Raw genomic sequence first — 24,626 nt, 5'->3', positions numbered from 1 at the left:
GTTATGATCCCAGGGTTGTGGGATTGAGCCCCGTGTCAGGCTCCATGCTGAGTGTGGAGCTGCTTAAGATTCTCTCTCTCTCTCTCTCTCTCTCTCTCTCTCTCACTCTCTCACTGTCTCTCTTTCTCACATTAAAAAAATGCATTAAGATATATAAAAAAATAAATCATTTCTCAGTGGCATGTACCTAGTGTTTTTGGCACTTGGAGTGGGTCATTTTTAATACTGTTTCTAAATGATAAAGTTATGTTTAGTAATGATCATGAAATGAAATAATAATGGCAAAAAAAAGAAAAGCAGAAAATTGTCTTTGATTGAAAAAATGTATATATTTGCTATTTTATTGAACACAGTTTTGGAGTGTTCATCTTCAAGGAACAGTTTTGTATATCAAGGAACAAACAGGGTTTGTATATCACTGTATCTTGTTTAAGGCCAAATGCAGTATTTTTGTATCGGAATAACCTTATCTAAAACTCTACACTGGAAAAAAGACAATGCAGAAAAAAATTACACATTGCCATCATTGTTTATTTTGAATCTACCGTTTAAATACAGGAATACGGGGGCGCCTGGGTGGCGCAGTCGGTTAAGCGTCCGACTTCAGCCAGGTCACGATCTCGCGGTCCGTGAGTTCGAGCCCCGCGTCAGGCTCTGGGCTGATGGCTCGGAGCCTGGAGCCTGTTTCCGATTCTGTGTCTCCCTCTCTCTCTGCCCCTCCCCCGTTCATGCTCTGTCTCTCTCTGTCCCAAAAATAAATAAAAAACCTTGAAAAAAAAAAAAAAATTTAAATACAGGAATACGTAGCATGGAACAGTTTGGAGACACAAACTGTGCCCAGGACATTCCAGACCATTCAAAATGTAGGAGTGGAAATGTGTAGCTCAGTGCACTTAGCTGGGCTGACTGTATGACTGGGAGCTCTCTGAACTAACTTCTATATAGACATAATGTTTATTAGAGTGCAAATAAGGAAAATATCCTGATTTGAAACTTGCAGATACATTGAAATGAAACCGTCCCTGCAGAAATTGTTTAGAAACTAGACCAAGAAAAGATTTTTTTATGGGAGGAATATTTATCATTGACAGTGTTTAGATTTTATTGGCTCCTAGTGATAATAAAATGAGGACCAATTTTTGATCTATTTTATGATTATTTAAAAAGTCGCTACAGGGGTGCCTGGGTGGCTCAGTAGGTTGAGTGTCTGACTCAGCTCAGTCATGATCTCACAGTCCGTGAGTTCAAGCCACACGTCGGGCTCTGTGCTGTCATCACGGAGCCCGCTTCGGATCTTCTGTCCTCCTGTGTCTCTGCCCCTCCCCCACTGGCGTGCATGCACGCGTGCTCCCTCTCTCTCTATCCCCAAAATAAAATGTCACTACATATATTATACCCCTTTATAGACTGCCCCCCCCCCCATCCTGCCCTTGATAGGCCACTACCTTTACTCTTCTACCTTAGTAGCTCCTTACTCATAGCTTCTCTCTTGTCAGTATCCTACATGCCCCTATCTCATCGCTGTTACCTCTAATCCACTTAGCTGCTAGGGAAAAAATCAAACGATTGGGAAGATTGGTTAGCACTTTGTATTCACGTTCATCCATCTCAGTTGCTCCGCTGCATCCTAGATACCTGGTTCTCCTGCCACATGACCACAGCAAACCCTCTCTCCTTTTTCCCCGTCGCCAGTTTTCCCTTTCATTCCTGATAAATCGCCTCATTTCTGCTTTCACAGAGAAAACAGAAACCATCAAATCGGAATAACTCAGCTTCTCACCAAAACACCTCAGAACCTTTTATTATCAGTAAAAAACGTTTTAAATAAAAAAAAAAAAAACCAAAGAAATAAATTGACATTTGAACTTACGTAAAAGAAGCTTTTATTATCATCTCCATCATCCTCAGAATGCCCTCTACTTCCTCGATCTGCAGTCCTTCAGGTGCACCCTCTGGAAGTGCATCTGTCTAACCAACAAGCTCTCCCATATCTTCAGGCTCTTACAGCGCAGCCTACTTCTTGCTGCACCTGAATTTTCACTGAGGACTCCACTTTTTCTGTAGCCTTTTCACTGGTAACTATCCATTTTCTTATATGCCGGGTATTCAGAATGAGGAGGTGAGGTCAGGGTGTTCTTGCTTCTCATTACTTTTTCTGGATTCTTACTTCTCTATTCTGTTGGTAAAGTAAACATCCAAGAACACTCCTCCTTTGAGACATATGCCCTTCAACTACTCCACTCTGTCCCCTACCCATCTCTCAATCACAGTGCCCTTACTCTTATATTTTGGCAACTGAGAAACAGAGGAGACAGAGAACACAGGAAAGAGAAACACTCTCTTTATTCAAAGTATTGCTATTATAAGTGACTTAACACCCAAGTGGACGAGCCATCAAACACCCGGCTCTCTCATATTCTTGATCTTTGTCACCAATGAACGCTTGCATTTCATTGTTTTCATTTACTCCCATGGTTCACTCCAAATCACGTCATCATTTCAGTTCACATCCAAAATCTGATTCAGGCATCTTGCTCTCTGATGACTGCTTCCTCTCCTTCAGCTCATTGGTTCAGCCACTTGTTCATCGCTCCTCTTGGCAACCTTCAGACCCTGGCCCCTTTTTTCCAGTTTAGATATTATGGCCCATTATTTTAGTAACACTTTTGTCTTGCTCCCTGTTGCTTTTTGTCATTTTTACAGCCCTGCCGTCCATTTTCTCTGTACTTGCCTCATCCAAGCAGATGTCTAGAGAAGGTCACACGATAGCGCCGTTATAAACTCATGATTAATTACCACTTCTGGACTTCCAGTAGTGCTCAGCAGTTCTGTTACATTTCTTTTTTTTTTTTTTTTTAATTTTTTTTTTAACGTTTATTTATTTTTGAGACAGAGAGAGACATAGCATGAACGGGGGAGGGGCAGAGAGAGAGGGAAACACAGAATCGGAAGCAGGCTCCAGGCTTTGAGCCATCAGCCCAGAGCCTGACGCGGGGCTCGAACTCGCGGACTGCGAGATCGTGACCTGAGCCGAAGTCGGACGCTTAACCGACTGAGCCACCCAGGCGCCCCTACATTTCTTTATTCAAGTTGTTCTACCATGTGATCAACCTTCCATTTGGTTCGGCAAAACAGACATTAAGAGTTAATGCATGATCCCTCCCTCTCCATCACTCTTCACTTCAAGCCATCACCAAATCTTTATGATTTTATTTCCTAAAAGCCTTACAAATTGGTCTCGTTGCCATATCTAATACTGTTGCCTTCGTCCAAGCAACCATGATCTCTCACCTACATTACCGCAACAAGCTGGTCTCACCTTCTCCAAACCTCATGAGATGGAGAAAACCACGTGAGCAAAATAAGGCTGCACATAAGTCAGGCAGACAGGTCAGATCACTTAGGCCCCGAAAGCTGAGGAGAGGAGTGGAAATTGAAGACAATGATTAGGAAGCAGGGCTGAGAAGTGACGTGATAAAAAGGTTGTACTTATGGGGCACCTGGGTGGTTCAGTTAGTTAAGTGTTCGACTCTTGGTTTTGGCTCAGGTCATAATCCCACAGTTTGTGGGTTTGAGCACAAGAGTTTGTGAGTTTGAGCCCCACGTCCGGCTCTGCGCTGACAGTGTGGAGCCTGCTTGGGATTTTCTTTCTCTCCTTCTCTCTCTGCCCCTCCCCTCTCGCCCTCTCTCAAAAATAAATAAATAAACTTAAGGGGAAAAAAAAAGGTTGTACTTAAATGGGTAAAGAATAATACTGGCTTCTAGTGAGTAGACAGGAACGCTGTTAAAACATCCTACAACGCACACAACAACAAAGAGTTTTCCAGAGTGGCAGTGGAATGGAGAGATAAGAGTGTTTCATAGGAAAAATGATTTGTTGACTTGGTGAATCATCGCAGGTATAAAAGACAAAGAAGGTGAGTAAAAATTAAATGTCATTCTAAGCCTGAGTAACCAGTAAGAGTGATGGTAGAAAACTAATCTGGACAGGAAAAAGCATGTTAGTTTGAAGTAAAAGTTATGGCCTCAAAACATACTGAATATGTATTGTCACATGTTCTACAAATGCATTGAGCAAAAGTGATCTTAATAAGCACAATAAAAAATTTGAATTAACTATAGCCATATCCTCATCCCGAGTTGAGATTTAAAGCACGGTCTTTTGCCTGGATTTTTACTGTAGTGGGTCTCCGTGTTTGCTTTCTTGCTCCCCTGCAGTTTATTCTTACAGAGTAGCTGGATTGTCTATGACCAGAATTTGATGTGGGACTTTGAAAGTGAAGGCAGGAAACTATCACCAATTGGGAGTCCTTTATAAAAATGTCTAGGTTGGGGAGGAGAGGGTAGTGCTTATAACAGTTGTATCTTTTTTTTTTTTTTTTTTTACTTTTGTTTATTTTTGAGAGACAGAGAGACAGAGAGACAGAGCACAAGTGGGGGAGGAGCAGAGAGAGAGGGAGACAAAGAATCCAAAGCAGGCTCCAGGCTCTGAGCTGTCAGCACAGAGCCCGACACAGGGCTCGAACCCACAAACCATGAGATCATGACCTGAGCTGAAGTTGGACACTTAACCGACTGAGCCACACAGGCGCCCCACATTCATATCTTTTTAAAGTAAGAATGATTCAAAATCACTTTCTTTCACAATTCTTTTCTAAATTCTGTGAGATTCTTTGTGTATACATGCATACACGACCCATATAAAGACCATACATGTGAATCTTTTTTCTTTTCATTCCATTTACTTGCAGTTCAGTAGATCTACTTTGTAGCCTTAGCTATTGCCCATCATGATGACTCTTCGGCATTATAGTTTCATAGCTCCCGAAGGAAGGATGAAGTTATATTAAGTGTATTTACTTTTGCATATTCAATATTATAGAATCTTGGAGATGAAGGAGGTGTATTTCATCCAGTCTAATGGGTCACCCAGTGTTTGATCCGTCCTCCCTTGTCAATTTCTAGGGCCGCTGTGACAAATTATCCCAGACCTGCTGGCTTAAAACAGCAGAAAGTTACTCTCTCATAGGTCTGGAGGCCAGAATTCCAAAAGTAAGGTGTCAGCAAGGTTACACTCCCTTCAAAGGCTCTCGGGGAGAATCTTTCCTTGCCTTTTCTAGCTTCTTTTCAACGTTTTTTATTTATTTTTGGGACAGAGAGAGACAGAGCATGAACGGGGGAGGGGCAGAGAGAGAGAGGGAGACACAGAATCGGAAACAGGCTCCAGGCTTTGAGCCATCAGCCCAGAGCCCGACGCGGGGCTCGAACTCACGGACCGCGAGATCGTGACCTGGCTGAAGTCGGACGCTTAACCAACTGCGCCACCCAGGCACCCCTGCCTTTTCTAGCTTCTAGTGGCTCCAGGTATTCCTTGGCCTGTGGCCGTGTAACTAATTTCTGCCTCCATCTTCATATGACCACCTTGTCTGTGTCTCTTCCTCCGTGTGTCCCTTGTACAGACATTTTTTGGCTATAGGGCCCGCCCAGGTAATTGAGGATGTTGTCATCTTCGAATCCTTAACTTAATTGCAGCCCTTTTTCCAAATCACATTCACAGGATTTGGATATGGACATACTTTTGGGGGGCCACCATGCAGCCTGTTAGGCCCTCTGAGTATCTGTCCGTTATTTGTTGCCCAGCTCCTAACTGGCTGCCTCTACCCAAGATCTTTTGGATTTTGACTAACTCTGGGGTGAAGTCAGTTTTCCTGTAACTTTTACCATTGACTTCAGTTCTCCCCGTCTGAAACCATGAGAACAAAAACATCTCTTTTTCTCTCAGAAAGCCCTTCATTTCTTTTCTCTGAGACTTCTCTGCTCCAGACTGAACACCTCTGGTTCCTTTAGCCATTTGTCTCAGAACCATAGCTCGCATTCTCTTAATTATCTTGGTTGTGCTGCTTCTCTGAAGCACTCAGGTGAGTAGAAAGAATACTGAATTTATCGTTGAAGACCTAATACTCAGGTCATGTCTCTTCCACTAAGTAGATGATCAAGGCAAATCACTTTTCTTTTAAGTCACAAAAACACTGGACCACTCTACTTCACTGCATGCTTTTTATAGTCAAATGAGATTGTTGCAAAACCCATAAGAAAGTTTCAAATTATTTATCCACATGCTTATATTAAAAAAACAAAACAAAACCGACATTAACTCCCAGAACTGAACACAGATCTCTCAGTATAGTCTGAACCAGTCTGAACCAGTATTTGCCAATAGCACGTTTCCTAATAATCTGCTTTGTTTCTGTTAATACAACCTGGGATCACAATAGCTTTTTGGTAGTCATGCCATGGCTCTTTATTCATACTGGAATTACTGTGTACTCAAGAGCTCCAAATCATCTTCACACATAATCTATTTATGCTTTCTAATTCATTGATACATATACCATGTAGAGTCAGTGAATTTTTCAAACAGTTTGGAAATACAGTTGAATTTGAAATGTATTTCATATCGATCATTTTAGTTGCCTTTTCTGTAAGTTTTATAATAGGAAATATAAAGTTCTTCCTCCAGCTATTTAATGTAATACCCCCCCCTTTAATGAATCCTATTTTTGACACTAAGGACATTTTTCTAGTTGTACTTGAATGACCACATTCTTATCTAAACCTTCTACAGTTGCTAATGTGATCTCTGTCTATACTGAATTAAGATGCCCTTGATTTGTATCTTCCGTCCTGATGGTAATAGGTTTTACCCATTAAAATGGATTTCATTTTTCTAGATTGCTTAATAGATCTATAAATCTATGTACTTTTGCAAAGTGAGATGAATGTGTAGTAATTATAAGCTGCTATACTGTTCAACTTGAAGTGACCTCTTAAGAATTTGAAGGCAATATAAGATGTGAACTCTGTCCTCATGTTTGATCTGTCTTACAATGGCACTGTTTGACCTTGGGCTTCAGTTACTCTTCAGATTTGTTTTAATGTTACGTGCACACCTTGTGACTTTCTATAAAGAAGTCCCAATGAAGTGATAAAGTTGATGTTGTGAGATCCATTTTTTAGGAATTTGGAGACCTGGTTTTCAATGATACTTATCTCAGTGTACTCTTCTAACATTTGAAATAGTTTCTGTATTTATAAATTGAAAGTAGAGGTACACGTAGGCTTGGAGAGCTGTGCAGATAGCCTTATAGAATAACAACTACATAGTACAGTGCTTTGGAACTCTAGTAGGTTCCTTCCAGAGGGCCCCCATGGTGTTATGTCTTTGCAGTTAGGTAGTTCCTTTGCAAGCTTCCTCATACAAATTTGGATGATTCCCAGACGCACCGTGAAAGCCTGGTGTTGCACTTTTGTTTATCCTGAATTTGCTGTCATTTTTATGTATCTCCATTTAGGGCCACACCACATTCCTAGTTTATTTTTTACTGCTTCAATAAATACAGAGCTGTATGTTCTTAATGGATGTATGAAGCATTTGGTGTTCCCTTACTAGAGAATAAAGACAGTTCATGACCTTGCTCATTCCCCAGTGCCTATAAGTTAAATTTTTTTTAATGTTTATTTATTTTTGAGAGAGAGAGAGAGACAGAGCATGAGCAGGGGAGGAGGAGAGAGAGAGGGAGACACAGAATCCAAAGCAGGCTCCAGGCTCCAAGCTGTCAGCAGAGCCCGATGCAGGGCTTGAACTCACAAATCGCGAGATCATGACCTGAGCCAAAGTCAGACGCTTAACTGACTGAGCCACCCAGGAGCCCTGTCAGTGCCTATGATTTTATAGCACAACAAATTTGTTGTAATCAACAACTCTCAAGAATTTAATATAAAGATGTTTTAATTCTGTTTCGTTTATATTTTCTAGAAAACAATATCCAGCAAACTTTATGGAATGTACCTTTCCTCGGGCAATTGAAATTGAGAATATCCACTAATTGTTACCTTCCATTCATTTCAGTAGGATTATTTTATTTTTGAGAATAATCATATATTGCCAAACTCAGGAAGGTGAAGTTTTCTTCTTGACCCTAAGTTGTGATTGATCTGGATTTGTGTATTTACTTCCAAGGGAAAAAAATGTATGCTTGGTTTGAGAATATAACCTTTTCTTCTTCATTTGCAGGGATAGGAAAAAGGAAATGGGGAAACTTATTCTCTAAAATAACTCATCATCTTGATAAAGATCCACAGATCTCATGCCTTTGTTATTTCAGTAAGTCAGGTTAAAGTCTTAGGAGAGCTCTGTGGCGTGAGTATATTGCTTTGGAGAAGTAACACCCAAATAGCCACCCATGTGGGTGTGAATGAATTTTTGGTGAATTTTCACTTCTATTAGTACTGTTGATTTGACTGGCCACCTTTCAAGAAGCAGAAATCTTATATGTTGCTTTCAAGTCTGATTTTTTCCCCCTTAATCTTCTTTTCCCATATAGTAGAAGCTGAGATGTCAGATCCAATGTATTAGAGGAAAAAACTTGTAGGATCTTAATTTTGGCATGGTAAATTTGTGATATGTAAATATGAAACACAGTGGCCCCAACTCCTTGGGGTTAGTGGGTCACTTTTTTATATATTAGTCCCTTATTGCATGATCTACTCAGTTTTTTGTTTTTTTAAACAAAGCAACCATTAATCTGATTTGACTAATTATGAAGATAATAAGGCAATAGATTGCAACACCTGTAAGGAATTTAGTTCAAGTCTTCAGATACTTATGCCTTATTCAAGGAACTTCTACCTTTGTCAATAACTTGGAGGTTGTTTTACTCAAACTTTGGAAAAGATCTGATCCTGCTTAATTTTTCTTTTCTTTTTTTTTTTTTTTAGGTTTCCATTATATCCAAAAGGAGGGGAGAAGTTACAATTTGATTATGGTGTCTATCTTCTGAACAAAAATATAGCTCAGGTAAGTAACTTCTGTCCTTCTCTACTTCTCATATACAACCTACTTCCTTGGATTGCTAACCTTCTTTCTTTATAAATAAGTACTACAGTTCACTGTTTTATTTAAGCAGTTACAGTGATAACGCAAAATTCTTTTTTGGCCACAGTTTTACTTTATGTCATTCTAAACACTACTGAGAAGCAGTGGGTACAAATTGAAATCCTCCTACTAAACTCAGAAGCCCTTTACTGAGTTGTTACCTGCTGGTACACTATACTTGAATGTGTGGGTTTATATCTTTTTGCCTCTGTACCTTTGCACATAGCTTTCTTCTCTTGGATCACTTTCTTCTCTTAGACCACTTTTAGGGACTCATTTTGCATTGGGAGTTGTTTATGGAGTTAAGTTTTAGTGCCTTTGGCCAGTCTTCAATGGTCTCCTCCCCTTACTATGCAGGAACCAAAAAGAAAGACCAACCATGTGGTCCTTCCAACCCATCTGGGGCTCTTGGGGCTCTCTTAACATCAGGCCAGTTAGTACCTCATTTAAATAATGTCTTTCCAGGGGCGCCTGGGTGGCTCAGTCGGTTGAGCGTCCGACTTCAGCTCAGGTCACGATCTCGCTGTCCGTGAGTTCGAGCCCCGCGTCGGGCTGTGGGCTGATGGCTCAGAGCCTGGAGCCTGCTTCCGATTCTGTGTCTCCCTCTCTCTGCCCCTCCCCCGTTCATGCTCTGTCTCTCTCTGTCTCAAAAATAAATAAACATTAAAAAAAATTTAAAAAAAAATAATAATGTCTTTCCATATGCTGTAGAAAGACTAACATGCTTCAGTCTGCATTTTTCTGAAAGAAATGCACAACATTTCTTTGGCATACTTGACTAAACTTCACGAGGTAGACGTTCCATAAATTTTCCAGTTGTAAAGGAAGATCACCTTCAGTGCTTTGTTTTTATTTGGACATCCTTCCAATTAGAATATCATATGGATCAGTATCCACGGTTTGGCTGTCACTTAAAGACATTATCAGCTGTATCCTCAGACTTCTCTTTTTAAGGCAGCAACAAGGTTTGTGATGGATTTGTTTTAAAAGGTTGCCTTTTATCCATATGAATCTAAAGACTCAATGAGCAGTTCCCTTATTCATTCCTGACGGATCTAGAATCATTCCTCCATATGGTGTCATCTTTGCCTTTCTTCCCCTCATTCAGTATCAGTTTAGTGTTTTTTTTTTTTTTAATTTTTTATTTAGATTCCTACCCTTTTCTGATAATGGATCAAATTTCTAGTTTGCAGTCCTCAATCGTTTTCTTCATAAGCTCATACTCATTGCCCTCTCAGCCATACCGCTTTATTATTATTGCTGTTTCGGCCCATTCTTTACTCCAGGTAGGCAGCCTTGCTCACAGTCTCTGGCCTGTGACTCATCTTCTCATGTGCTATTCTTCCCACACCTGATGCGTTCCCTCTCTCCATTTTTGGATACTAACGTATCTTAGTCTAAGACATGGGACTTCAGGAGTGCCTGGCTGGCTCAGTTGGTGGAGCATGCGACTCTTGATCTCGGGTCATGAGTTCAAGTCCCACATTGGGCATGAAGCCTACTTAAAAAAACAAAACAAAAATAGCACTTTAATTTCAAGGCTCTTTTATGCTACTGATTATAGTCATTATACTATGAAAAAAGCAATGCTTAGACAGAACTGGTCAGAAGTGGCCTAAGAGTGCATTAAGGGAGAAGAGGTCTAAGTAAATTAGAGGGTACCTCCAGGTGAAGTCAGCCATGTGGAAAGGGGTACATGGATACTAGAGTCCAGAGTCTGGGGGTCAGAATGCCAGGAAGGTTGGTAGAACTAAGTTTTGGTCTGAATTCAGAGGTCACTCTCTCCTTGACGTGTTTTCTGTTTCTTGCTCTAAGTACCTACACCCTAAGGTCCAACGTCTGTTGGATGATTCCAGGTGAAACGTACTCCTGGATTTCCTCATAAATCTCAGCTGCAGAGACACACACACACACACACACACACACACACACACACACGTGCACACGTACATACCCATGCAAGCATACGCACGTTTAATAACTTCTTCTCTGGGCCCAATAGGAATGCCTATAGATGGTATAAAGAGGTGTTAGGAATAGCCCAATTTACTTTGACAAAGTTGGAGGCTGACTGTATACAGCGGAAAATTTGGGAAAGTCAGCCCTTTATCTCAGACTCTCATCCCTAGTCCTGTTCAGTCCTCACTTTGGAGCACTTCTCAGGAAGCCTCTGATTTTATTCTTAAGTGAACTGAGTCCACAAGCACGCTGAACTAGCTGTATTCATCTGTTTAAGATATGGGTTACTTCCAGTTATTTTGTATCCTCTGCAATTTAATAGTCTTGTTGAAAATTTGAGAGATTACACTATGTGTGCATTTAAGATTGATACGTTAATTACTTTAAATCCAGAGAGAGAAACCATCTTGCTCTCTGATGTTTTTTCTTCACTGTTGTGACAGTTTTAAAAGGAGACGACAATATGCTTTTTATAAACAGATTTTCTTAGGTTTCAGAGTGCATTCAGGAAGCCTCTTCTGACAATTTAGAAAGAAACTTATAGCAAATTTGTGACCTTTAACCTTTTTGTGGTTCAACTCTATGTGTTTCATCTTTAACTGTTTCTCTGAGAATGTTTCATTTTGTCTTTGGCTTTAATGCCATCATTTTATTACGTTTCAATTTGTAACAAATCAAAGGGCCATTAATTAGTTTGGCCCCTAACCGTGTATTCTATCAGTAAAATATTGCCACCTTTTTAAAGATTTCTTTTTCTTTACATACATACTAATGCATGTTGTCAAAGGAGAGTTTGTCTTCTCAGCCAGCCTCATTTATACCCCATCTCTAGAGATGTGAACAAATCATACTATTAAAATGGCCCCACCTCGGTAATTTATAAGCCACGTTAGTGGAGGTGGATGAAAGCATTGGCATATGTTAAAGTGCCAGAGAAAAAGGAGTGAAGTCATTTAATACTGCATCCATAACTTGGTTGAGGATTTGAATAGTCAATAGGACCTTTCATCACAACCAGAAGTAGTAGTAAAATCACTTTTTTGGTAGAGGAAATGACAGAATTTAGTAATATTTGTTACTTCAGTATTTGGGATCAGTCCAGCCCGTTTTGAAAGCACAAGCTTAGAAAGACAGGCCTTCAAGTAGAAATCCTCAAGTGTTGTTTGAATTGCTGAGAGGATTGGTATGGCCTGTTTGCCCTCTTCCTGTCATTGCGGTCTAAAGGTATGTGTGTGTGTTCTGTGTTGGGCTTTGAAAGTGAATAAAGCAAAATGTCTCGGTTTTAGTACCATTTAGTATTATTTTTCACGTGTCAGCCCCTTTGTCTGGAAATAGCTTCCTTTGTTGGTTAACGTGTAACCCTGTAGGAACAGGCCTGGCAAAATTCAAGCACAGTATAATCATCATTAGTTAAAAAAAAAACAGGTTCGGGGCCCCTGGGTGGCTCAGTGAGTTGAGCGTCCAACTCTTCATATCAGCTCAGGTCATGATCCCGGAGTCGTGGGATCAAGCCCTTTGTTGGGCTTCTTGCTGAGTATGGAGCCTGCATAAGATTCTCTCTTTCCCCCTCTGCCCCTCTCCCCTGTTGCGTGTGCTTTGTCTCTCTCTTTCTCTCTCTCTTTGTCTCTAAAAATAATAAATAAAATAAAATAAAATAAAATAAAATACCAGGTTCTGCCATAATTGTCAGTGAGTTTATAAGTACATTGTGTTAGAATTTGTGTATAGCACAGTAGTTTGCTTTCAGTTTCCAGAGCATAAACAGTAGTAAATAAAAAAATTACAATGCTTTTGCCTTAAATTAATGGAGAGTTTTATAGTTTGAAACACACACACACACACACACACACACACACACACACACCCATATGACCCTCATTATCGCCCTACAAAGTGAAAAGGGCAGCTAATGTTAAATGAGTTTGAAGACAGTATGGCTGTTGACATCTGTCACTCGGTTAGGATCACATATTCCGACAGGTGTGTCAGAGATTCCCTTACTTCCATATACTTCATTGTTCTGTGTACAGTTGACCCTTAAACAACATGGATGTGAACCATGAGGGTCCACTTATATATGGATTTTTTTTCAGTAAGGACAGTAGAATATGTGTTAATCAACTGCTTATGTGATTGGTAAGCCTTTCAGTCGATAGTAGGCTATTAGTAGTTAAGTTTTGGGGAATCAAAAGGTAGATGCATTTTTCAATTGTGTGGGCAGTCGGCATCCCTGACCCCTGCCTTGTTCAGTGGTCAACTGTATTTCCATCCTAAAAGTGCACACAGAATCAAAGAAGGTGACATTCTCAGATAGGAAAGGGACTGAATGTTCATTGAGTAGAGGCAACTGTTTTGTACATTATGATATTTCTATTAGTAAGCCCAATGCTTGAAACACTATAAAGTCTCAAAAGATGTTGACTGAATGAATGAATGAATGAATGGTGATACAGCATCATCACACAGTTAAGAAACTGAGATCCAGAAAAATCATGACTTCCTTAAGATCGATGAATTGATTCAACAAGTATTTTCTCACACTTTTACCGTGTACTGTATATTCTGAGTCTCAACTGAGAGAGCAGTGCATGAGACATACAAGATCCTTGCCTCATAAATAAGCCAGACACAAAAGCACAAATATTGTATGGTTCCACTTACATGAATTATCTGGAATAGGCAAGTGCATAGAGACAGAATGCGTAGAGACCAGGAGCGGCGGGTTGGGGGGAGGGGGAAATGGGAGTTATTACTTAATGGCTACAGTTTCTATTTGGGGTGATGAAAAAATTTTGGATGAAGATGGTGTTGGTAGTTACAGAACATTGTGAATGTGATTATAATGAGCCTGTGTTATACACCTAAAAATGGTTAAAATGACACATTTTACTCAATATATTTTACCACAGTTTTAAAAATTAATATATTAAAAACCATTGAATTATATCCTTCAGATGGGTGAATTATATATCACAATAAAGCTATTTTTTAAAAAGAAAGGAAACTGTGTCATTAATCTTACAAGCTAATGGAAAGAGACAGACAGTAAACAAAATAATTTTAGATTGTGGTTAAGGGCTGTAACCGAAATCAATTAGGCAATATAATGGGAAGTACCTGGAAAGGGACTTGCTCTAGATAATGTTGTCAAATAAGCCTTACTGAGAAAGTGATACTGAGCTAAGACATGGAGTTGACAAGGAATCAGACATGCAAAGAGCTAGGAAACAGTGGAGCAGTTTGTGCAGAAGCCCTGATGTAGGCAAGAGCTTGTTGTTTTTAAAGAAAGGTAGATAGGGGCGCCTGGGTGGCTCAGTTGGTTAAGCGTCCGACTTCGGCTCAGGTCATGATCTCACGGTCTGTGAGTTCGAGCCCCGCGTCAGGCTCTGTGCTGACAGCCCAGAGCCTGGAGCCTGTTTCAGATTCTGTGTCTCCCTCTCTCTCTGCCTCTCCCCTGTTCACACTCTGTCTCTCTCTGTCTCAAAAATAAATAAACGTTAAAAAAAAATAAAATTAAAATAAAGAAAGGTAGATAGCCAATGTGATAGGAGTATAGTAAATAAGGGGAGAGGTAGCCAGGAAGCATATCATATAAGGCCTTAGAGATTATAAAGAGTTTCAGTTTTGTCTTAAATATAAAGGGAAGCCATTGAATAATTTAAGTAGGAAAGGGACTTGATTTGATTTATTTTTTCAAAGGTTGCCCTAGCTGCTATCAAGGATTATGGAGAGCTAGAATAGTAGTAAGTTACCACTGGGGTGCCTGGATGGCTCAGTCGGTTAGGTGTCAGACTCTAGCTCGAGTCATGATCTCACGACTTGTGGGTTTGAGCCCCATATTGGGTGGTGCAGAGCCTACTTGGGCTTCTCTCTCTCTCTCTCTCTCTCTCTCTCTCTCTGCCCCTTCCCTGCTCATGCTCTCTCTGTCAAAATAAATAAACTTGAAAAAAAAGAGAGAGAGAGAGAGAGAGAGTACTACTTAGAGGGCTATTTCAAAAAACCTGATGAGGGTTGGTGGTAGTTTGGACTGGGATAGTAGGGGTAGAGATGGAGGGAATTGAACAGTTTTAAAATATATGATGGGTGGTGCTAAACATCAGTAATCATCAGGGAAATGCAAATCAAAACTACAATGAGATATCACCTCACTATTATCAAAAAGACAAGAATTAGCAAATGTTGGTGAGGATATGGAGAAAATGAAACCCTTGTGCACTGTTGGCAGAAATGTAAACTGGTGCGGCCAGAATGGAAAACAATATGGAGGTTCCTCAAAAAACTCAAAGGCGAACTACCATATAATCTAGCAATTCCACTGTGGGTCACTAACCAAGGGAAATTTACTTTACCTTCATTTACATATTCATTGTAGCATTATTTAGCCAAGACATGAAAACAACCTAAATGTCCATCAGGGGATGAATGGATAAAGAAAATGTAGTATGTGTTCACACACACCACACTCCGGAAAATTATTCAGACATTAATAAAAGAAAGAAGTCGTGCCATTTGCAACAACAAGTGGATGGACCTTGAGGGCATTGTGCTAAGTGAAACATGTCAGGTAGAGAAAGACAAATACCAAAGGATCTCATTTATATGTGGAACCTTTTTTTTTTTAATTTTTTAATGCTTATTTTTGAGAGAGACACAAGAGTGTGAGTAGGGGAGGGACAGAGAGAGAGGGAGACACAGAATCCGAAGTAGGCTCCAAACTCTGAACTGTCAGCACAGAGCTCAGTGTGGGGCTTGAACTCACGACTGTGAGATCATGACCTGAGCTGAAGTCAGATGCTTACCTGACTGAGCCCCCCAGGCGCCCCTATGTGGAATCTTCAAACAAAGATCAAACTCAGGTACAGAGAATGTTTGCTGGTTGCCAGAGGGGGCGGGTGGTGGTTTAAGAGGTAGGTAAAATGACTGAAAATGGTCAAAAGGTAAAACTTCTAGTTATAAATCCTGGGGATATAAGCATGGTGACTATAGCTAATAATACTCTATTATATATTTAAAATTGCTAAGAAAGTACAAATCTTTCTTGACTTATGATTGGCCTATGTCCTGATTAAACTCATTGTAAGTTGAAAATACCATGCTGAAAACTTATTTAATACACCTAACCTACTGAACGTCATAGCTTAGCCCAGCCTACCTTAAACGTGCTCAGAACACTTACATTAGCCTACAGTTGGGCAAAATCATCTCATACAAAGCCCATTTTGTAATGAAGTATTGAATATTTCATGCAATTATTGAATACTGAAAGAGACAAACAGAATGGTTGTATGGGGACAAAATGGTTGTAAGTGTATCAGTTGTGCTCTGTGCCGCTGCCCAGCATCGTGAGAGGATCGTATCACAAGCCTGGGAAGAGGTCAAAATTCAGACTTAGAACTATGGTTTCTAATAAATGTGCATCACTTTCACACTATCCATGACCCACACCATAGAAAAATCATAAGTCAAACCATTGTAAGTCAGAGACTGTCCATGCATCTTAAAAGTTCTCACCCTAAGAAGAAAAATGTGTAACTGTATTGTGATGGATGACTAGACTAATTGTGATGGTAATTTTGCAGTATTACATCTGTCAAATCATTATGTTGTACACGTGAGACTAATAGAATATTTTATGTCAATTATATCTTAATAAAAAGTAATAAATCATGTCATGGGAGATGAGCTAATGGATTGAATGTAGGAATTGAGGGAAAAGGACTAATCAAGAGGGACTTCTAGGGTCCGTGTATGAGCAACTGGATGCGTGAAAATGCCGTTTATTGAGATAGGGAGGAGTCTAGGAGATGGGGCTAGGGAAACCAAAAGTTCTGCTTTGGAATTGTTAAGTTTGAGTTATCTTCTAGAAATCCAAGTAGAGTCATCAAGTAGGCAACAGGGTATTTGGGGCCAGAACTCAGGGTGGGGAGGCCAGTAGTGGAGATAAAAATTTCGAAGTCATCAATGTAAAGATGATATTTAAATCCATGGAACCAGAGAATATCAAGCAGGAAGAGAATGCAGAGCTCAAAAGAGAGAGACCCAAGTATGGACAGAAACACAGAATGGGGTTTGGTTCTGGGAAATCACGTTTAGAAGTTGGCTGGAGGAAGAAGCAGTAGCAAAAACTCAGGGGAATGACTAATCAGGTAGGGAGAAACCCAGGAGAAAGTCGTCATGTGGAAACTAAGAGAAGTAAATTCCTAGAAGGGAGGAGTAATCCACTATGTGAAATCCTGCTGTAAGATGAAGTAGCCAGCAGACTTGGGAATGTGGACGTCGTTGACAAGAGCAGTTTCAGTAGATCAGTAGGTGTGTTGAAGAGTGCATAGGAAGTGAAGAAGTGACATTGATTGTAGACACTCTTCTGATGTGTGTTCTGTGAAATGAGATAGATAAATGGGCTCATAACTGGAAAAGACCGGGGTTAAGGGAAGTCTTTTGTTGCTTTTTAATGTTTGCTTTGTGGGAATGTGGAGTTGCTGACTTTTTAAGATGGGAAATATCAGGCCGTGTTTATATGCTGATGAGAGTGATCAGATAGAAACAGATTATCAATACAAGATTTAAAAAAGGGATACTTGAAGGAGTAGTCTTAGAGAAGGGGAAAGGAAATAGGATATAGAACATAAGTGAACATGTTGGCCTAAAATAAGAAAAGGGGACATGTTCAACACACTTAGCTTTAAAAAAAAAAAAAAAGCCAGTTGCATTTAAGAATGCCACTGGTGAAACAGTATAATTATTAATTATATGAAATCTTGACCCTTGAGTACATATCTTTTCAGTATTCTATGTGATGGAAAGGGAAATATATATAAAACACTTCTGCTGCATGCTGAAGTATAATGGTGTTTCAAGAAAAGGACTTGTGCAGTTGAGTTGCTAATAACTAAACTACCTGACTTTTTCATGGAACTCCATCTTTACTTGAAAGAATAACTAAATCAACAAACTATACAGACTTCGATATTTTTAAAATACTCTTTCAAAAATGAATGAAGTGAGCCTCTCAAAGGAAATCAGCTGATGATAAAATTTAAGATTTTAAATGAGAACCAGTATTTGGAAAACTTGTGTTTGCCCCCATGAGATTGATAGCTTTCCATTCCTAAGGATGTTTTTGATGAGATTGGTAGTGGTATTTAACAAGTGTCACTTTTAAATATTGTATAATGAATGTGTCAACATTTAAAACCTATATAACTGGTTAGCCAAGATCTTCAAAGTGACCAGTGTATGATGCTGTGAAATCATGTGTGGGTAAAGGTCTCTTTAAAGTGCAAAGAAAAAAAAAAAGAAAGAAAGAAAAGAAAAGAAAAAAATAGATTTTAATGTAACAGATGTGAAAAGTATTTTGGTGTGGTTTCAGATTCTACATTGATTCTAACCTTTAAGAAACTACTACTTGTTGAGGGGCACCTGCCTGGCTTAGTTGGTAGAGCATGTGACTCTTGATCTCAGGGTTGTGAGTTTGAGCCCCACATTGAGTGTAGAGATCACTTAAAAATAAAATCTTAAAAAAAAATAGAAAAGAAAAAACTTTTGGGCTAGTATCAGAGAACAATAGCCATCATTATCTGAAAAGGCCTTTAAAATACTCCTTTCTTGGGGTGCCTGGGTGACTAAGTTGGTTAAGCAACCAACTTTGGCTCAGGTCATGATCTCACGGTTTGTGAGTTCAAGCCCCGCGTTGGGCTCTGTGTTGACAGCTCGGAGCCTGGAGCCTGCTTTGGATTCTGTGTCTCCCTCTCTCTCTTCCCCTCACCCACTTGCACTCCATCTCTCTCACTCTCAAAAATAAATAAACATGTAAAAAAATTTTTAAATGCTCCTTTCTTTTCCAACTACATATCTGTATAAAGCTAGATTTTCTTATGAAATAACATATGGTAACCAAATGAATGCAGACAAATATATGAGAATCCAGCTGCCTTCTGTTAAGGTAGTCGTTGCAAAAGACACTTGCAAAAATGCAAGACAGTGTCACTCATCTCTAAATTTCTTTTTTGGAAAATATGCTTGTTTTTCATTGAAAATACTATTATATTAACAAGTAATAGATTTCTATTATGATTTTTTTGAATGAATTAAATAAGTTTTCTCAGTTGTTACTTCTAGTATAGTAAATATTGGTATATATGACCCATATGACACAAAGCTCTTTGACACCCTCAGTAATTTTAAGAAGTGTAGAGATCTTGAGACCAAAAAGTTTGAGAACCACTATCCTAGAGAATGTGGCCATCCAGATTCCCTCAAAACACCTTAGTTGCTCATAGTCTGATAAGTAAACCAAGACATGCTTGTTGGTTTCCCAAATGTGCAACATTATATAAGAGACTTACCAATTTGAACTCTGGTAATACTATTCTCTTCAAGTCATAAGGTCAGGCCGCTATCAGTAGGTTCTTTCCTTATTGCCCTTGGCTTTTCTTTAAGCCAGGCCTCTTCTCTCTTTTCATGAAAGCTCAGGGACTTAACAGTAATACTTTGAGGATCTAGTTTACAAATACTAATGATGATTTACATTTGTTTTGAATGTAATGGCTTTTATTATACTTTTACGTCTGTATCACATTTCATACGTGAAGTGCATTGGCCAGGTCTATCTTTAGAGATAAGAAATTGAGCTGCTGCTACGCTAACTTCCTGAGCATGACAAAGCTATTAAATGGCAAACAGAAATCAAGACCAAATCTTCTGAGGTCAATCTGTTTATATCCCACTGACGTTTCTTTTCCTTTCTTTCTTATTTTTTAAGTGTTTCAGTAATTTGGGCCTTCTTACAATCCTGTGAGGTGGACAGGTCACAGGCAGTTATCAGCCTTTTGCAGATGGGACCCCTGAGATCATGAGTTCAGTAGAAGAACCAGGATTAGAACCCGGGAACTTAATGACCTCTCTTCCTTTTACTCTTTTACCTCTCTTTCCTCTCAAGTTATTTTAAGACTTCATAGAAAGTAAAAGTAGCTTCTCCTTCCAAAATCAGTTGGAAACCTCCGTTCTGCCAAGGACGTGGTCTTTCCCTAAAACTTGTCTACTCACAGGGCCCACAGTGCACAGCTATTTAGAAGGGATCAGTGCCAGCTTACCCCCAGCAGCTTAAATTCATGTCTATTTCTTCAACATACAGTCCAATGTATATAACACATGGGGAGAAAACGCATTTTTATTTTCTTAATTCTTGGAATCCAGAATACAAATTCCAAGGATGTTTTAATAGTCAGACTGCCATTTTCCTCCCCTGCTGCCTACAAAATTTGCCAGTAATGTAGTAGAAACCATTTTTTCAAGTCCTATACCTATATCTTAAAAAAAAAAAAAAAAAAGCTTTACTGAGGTATAATTCACATATCATACAATTCATCCATTTAAAATGTGTAATCCAGGGACACCCTGGGTGGCTGAGTCAGTTGAGTGTCCAACTCTTGGTTTCAGCTCAGGTCATGATCTCACAGTTCGTGGGTTCGGGCCCCATGTCAGGCTCTGTGCTGGCAGTGCGGAGCCTGCTTGGTATTGATTCTCTGTCTCCCCCTCTCTGCCCCTCCCCTGCTCTCTCTCAAAAATAAATAAACTTCAAAAAAAAATTTTAATATGCAATCCAGTGGTTTTTAGTATATTCATTGAGTCATGCAACTATCACCACGTGTCAACTTTAGAATATTTTCATTGCCTTCAAAGATACCCTGTACCCATTAGTCATTCCCCATTCCCCAAGACCTCCATCCAACCATCATTCTACTTTCTATTTCTATAGATTTGTGTATTCTTGACATTTCATATAAATAGAGTCATACAATGTGTGGTCTTTGTGATTGGTATCTTACACTAGCATAGGTTCAAGGTTCATCCATGTGATAGCATGTATCATTCATTCCTTTTCAGTGCCAAATCGTTTTGGCTATTTGAAGATGTACATGGATCTGCCACATTTTATTCATCAGTTCATCAGTTGGTAGACATTTGGATTGTTTATACAGTTTTTGGTTATCATGTATAATACTGCTATGAACATTCATTTACAAGTTTTTGTGGGGTCATATATTTTCATTAGTCTTGGGTATTTACCCAGGAGTGACATCGCTGAGGCATATGGTAACTGTTTAACATTTTGAAAAATTGCCAGGCTATTTTTAAAACAGTTGCACCATTGACCTTCCCACCAGCAGTGCATGAGAGTTTCAATTTCTCTACATTCTTGACAGCACTTATTATTTTCTGTGGTTTTCATTACAGCCGTCTTGCTGGAAGTAACATGGTATCTCATTGTGGTTTTGAGTTGAACTTCCCTATGGCTAATGATGTTGTGCATCTTTCATGTGTTTATTGGACATTTGTAATATGTTCTTTGGAGAAATGTTCAGTCAGACACCTTGCCCATTTTTAAATTGGGCTATTTGTCTTTGTTATTAAGTTCTAAGAGTACTTTATACAACCTAGACACAAGTCCCTTCTCACATGTATGATGTGCAAATATTTCCTCCCATTCCATAGGCTTTTTCATGTTCTTGATAGTGTCCTTTGAAGCACAAAGGTTTTAAGGGTTTTTTTTTTTTAAGTTTTTATTTAAACTCCAGTTAACATACAGTGTAATATTAGTTTCAGGTATACAGTATTGTAATTCAGTACTTCCTACATCGCCCGGTACCCATCACAAGTACTGTTTAATCCCCATCACCTATTTAACCAATCTCCCCACCAGAATGGCTAAAATCAACAACACAAGAAACAAGTGTTGGCAATGATGTGGAGAAAGAGGAACTCTCTTGGATGGTTGGTGGGAATGCACAAAGTTTGCTTCTGTGTAGTTTTAGTTCATGTGTTTAGGTCTGTGATCCATTTTGAAATAATTTGTTTTTTGTAGAGTTTAAGGAAGAGGTCCAGTTTCATTCTCTTGCATGTGCGTATCCATTTGTCTCAGAAAAATTTGGTAAAAAGACTACTCTCCACTCATTGAATTCTCTTGGTATTCTTGCTGAAAATTAATTAACCATAAATGTGAAGATTTATTTCTGAACCCTAAATTCTGTTCCATTAATCTGTATATCTGTCCTTATGCTAGTAGCACCCTGTATCTTTTTTCTTTAAAAAATATTTTCTAAATTCAATAATAATATATGCCAATTGTAGAAATTGTTTAAAGTACAAAAGAAGATAGAAGAACAGATTTTTTATAAATAGTCTACAATCTCCTCATTCATATGTCCCTTCTGGATCTTCCAAACTTTGTCTTTTTCTTACATAGTTGAGGTAACATTATATATACTGTTCTATATCTTTTTGTTTTTTAACACAAGCATTTTCCTAACCCATTAAAAACTCTTAGTCAATATATATATTATATATATTATATATATACATTATATTATATATTAAATATATATTAAATATATTTCATTTCTGTGCATATGTTATAATTTATTTAACCATTCTTCTAATCTTGGACATTTATTCTTCTAGGGTTTTCTTTAAAATATGGTTATAATATTATAATTAGTTATAATATTAGTTAGCACTAATATGTACTTTATATATATACATATATATGTGTATATATATAGTTACATATTTTTTAATGTTTATTTATCTTTGAGAGAGAGAGTGTGCATGAGCAGGAGAGAGGCAGAGAAAGAGGGGGACAGAGAATCCCAAGCAGGCTCCATGCTGGCAGCACAGAGCCTGATGCGGGGCTCAAACCCATGCACTGTGAGATCATGACCTGAGTTGGAACCTGGAGTGGGAAGCTTAACCAACTGAGCCACCAGGCGCCCCGTGTTACATGTATTATTATGTTACATATATATTAATATATTTCTGCCCTATAAAGTGACATACTCAGATATGAGATATAGTAAGGTGAATATTAAAGCAGTCCATAGTGGCAGAAATCTTGTTTCTCAAACTTTTCTGTGGGTCCTATAATGTTTTTCCACTAAATCGGTTCACACCTAAGCTTTATGCTGCTGTGGACAAAGCAGATTTTCAGTCAAATCCTTACTTTGAAAGATGATGATAATTAACTCATAATCCTGTGTGATTTTTTTTTCTCTTTAAAAGTAGAAAAATCATGGGGCGCCTGGGTGGCTCAGTCAGTTAAGCATCCGACTTCGGTCCAGGTCATGATCTCACTGTTTGTGAGTTCAAGCCCCGTGTGGGGCTCTGTGCTGACAGCTCAGAGCCTGGAGCCTGCTTTGGATTCTGTGTCTCCTTCTCTCTCTGCCCCTCCCCTCTCTCTCTCTCTCTCTCTCTCTCTCTCTCTCTCTCTCTGTCTTTCTCTCTGTCAGAAATAAAAAAACTTTAAAAAAATTTTTTTTAAGTAGAAAAATCACATTTTCTTATGTGTATGTATATATGTCAACCCACAAATATCTGAGTGTTTGAACTGTGCAAGGCCTGTGAAAGGCTGACTTTACTCTCAAGCTGCCTATTTTTAGGGGAGGGGAATTAAAAATATGTACAATATGTAAGTAGTTAGCCAGCAGTACAGACGTGCAATGATCACTCTCAAGGGAGAAGTTCTGTTCAAGATGCAGATCTGGCTCACGGCAGATAGAGTCCTGTGGTAGTTTAGAGTCCACATACCTGGGTATGCATCCCACTGACTGGATGAACTTGGGCATGTGATAAAATCTCACTGCACCTCCTTTTCCTTATCTTTATAAAGATTGGATAATCCTCCTAGGATGGTTGTGGGGACTAGAAACAATGAGTGTCAAGTTTATAGCTCAGAATTTGTCACCAGAAAGGGTACTCGGTCAATGGTAGCTGCCATTTTTGTTCTTCATTTTGATTTGTCATTCCTGTTAGGCTGATGTGGAGAAACCCTGCTTCAGTAGAAAGCTATGGCACCTGAACCTGGAATTTGAGGATAGGGGGATCTGGGTAGTGAGAGCAGAGGGGGAGCTAAGGTTCAGAAGAAGCACTGCTTAAGGTATGTCAAGACCAGCCTGGATGAAGCAGAAAGTTACCTTAATAGCAGAGATAGGAAGGATGGTTTTGGTTTGGCCACCATTGACCTTAGCACCATAGTTAACAGTCTTTATACTTGAACCTCAGTGTGGTCTGTATGAGCTCCCTGGGCGTATTTGGGGTGTTTGGTGAATAGTTACTGATTGAACATCTTATAGTTAAGATTGATAGTTATTTCTGTTTAAAAAATGTGTGTATTTAAATATGTATTTAAATGTATCTTGATTTATTCCTATTTAAATGAAGGCATTAATTGAGGTAGAAAAATTATTAATATAGTTTTTCCAAAGTATTCTGTATTTAAAGAGAGAACGTTACCTTTTTGTAGTTACAAGTAATTGGTTAAGTGCTCATTATTAATTTTTAAAGAACCATGTCAGTTATTAACCAGTTTACAAGACATTTTTAATGAGTTAGTAGTTGTGATCACTGGACTCTTTAGATGCCAAGTGATAAATTGACAAGACAAAATATTTTTACCTTCGTTGGAGATTCTTTCCACTTTAAACTGACACTAGAAATCCCATGTCAAAAATAGCTTCCAAAATGAAAAATAAAACAACTGTAATTTACATTTATATAGCTTATTTTAGAGTACAAAGATCTGTCACATATACCATCCCTTTTTTTTCTTTGCGAGAGAAAGTGTTAGTATTGTTATCCACATTTTACATTTAGATGAACTGAACCTCCGAAGGATGAGCAAAGAAATTCAGACTGACTCAGGGGACCCCACTTGCTGGTTTCCTTTTGTTTTTTGTTT

At 38.9% G+C, this 24,626-nt stretch overlaps 1 protein-coding gene across 3 annotated transcripts in view; it reads left to right on the top strand.

Moving 5' to 3' along the window:
* UVRAG (UV radiation resistance associated) overlaps positions 1–24,626 on the top strand; it is a 297,399-nt gene that overhangs the window by 209,300 nt on the left and 63,473 nt on the right. For 2 of the 3 annotated variants that reach the window (XM_042904090.1, XM_042904091.1), the window contains one exon: positions 8,779–8,857. In XM_042904090.1, the coding sequence (XP_042760024.1) occupies positions 8,779–8,857 (79 nt within the window). Of the gene's footprint in view, positions 1–8,778; positions 8,858–9,400; positions 9,437–24,626 lie in introns of those variants that run through there. The other variant, XM_042904092.1, reaches the window with a different exon arrangement.

Source organism: Panthera leo, chromosome D1, assembly GCF_018350215.1.
Source record: "Panthera leo isolate Ple1 chromosome D1, P.leo_Ple1_pat1.1, whole genome shotgun sequence".
In the NCBI taxonomy this organism is placed as follows: Eukaryota; Metazoa; Chordata; class Mammalia; order Carnivora; family Felidae; genus Panthera; species Panthera leo.
Note: the sequence above shows the minus strand (reverse complement) of the source record. Positions and strands in the feature narration are given on the sequence as shown.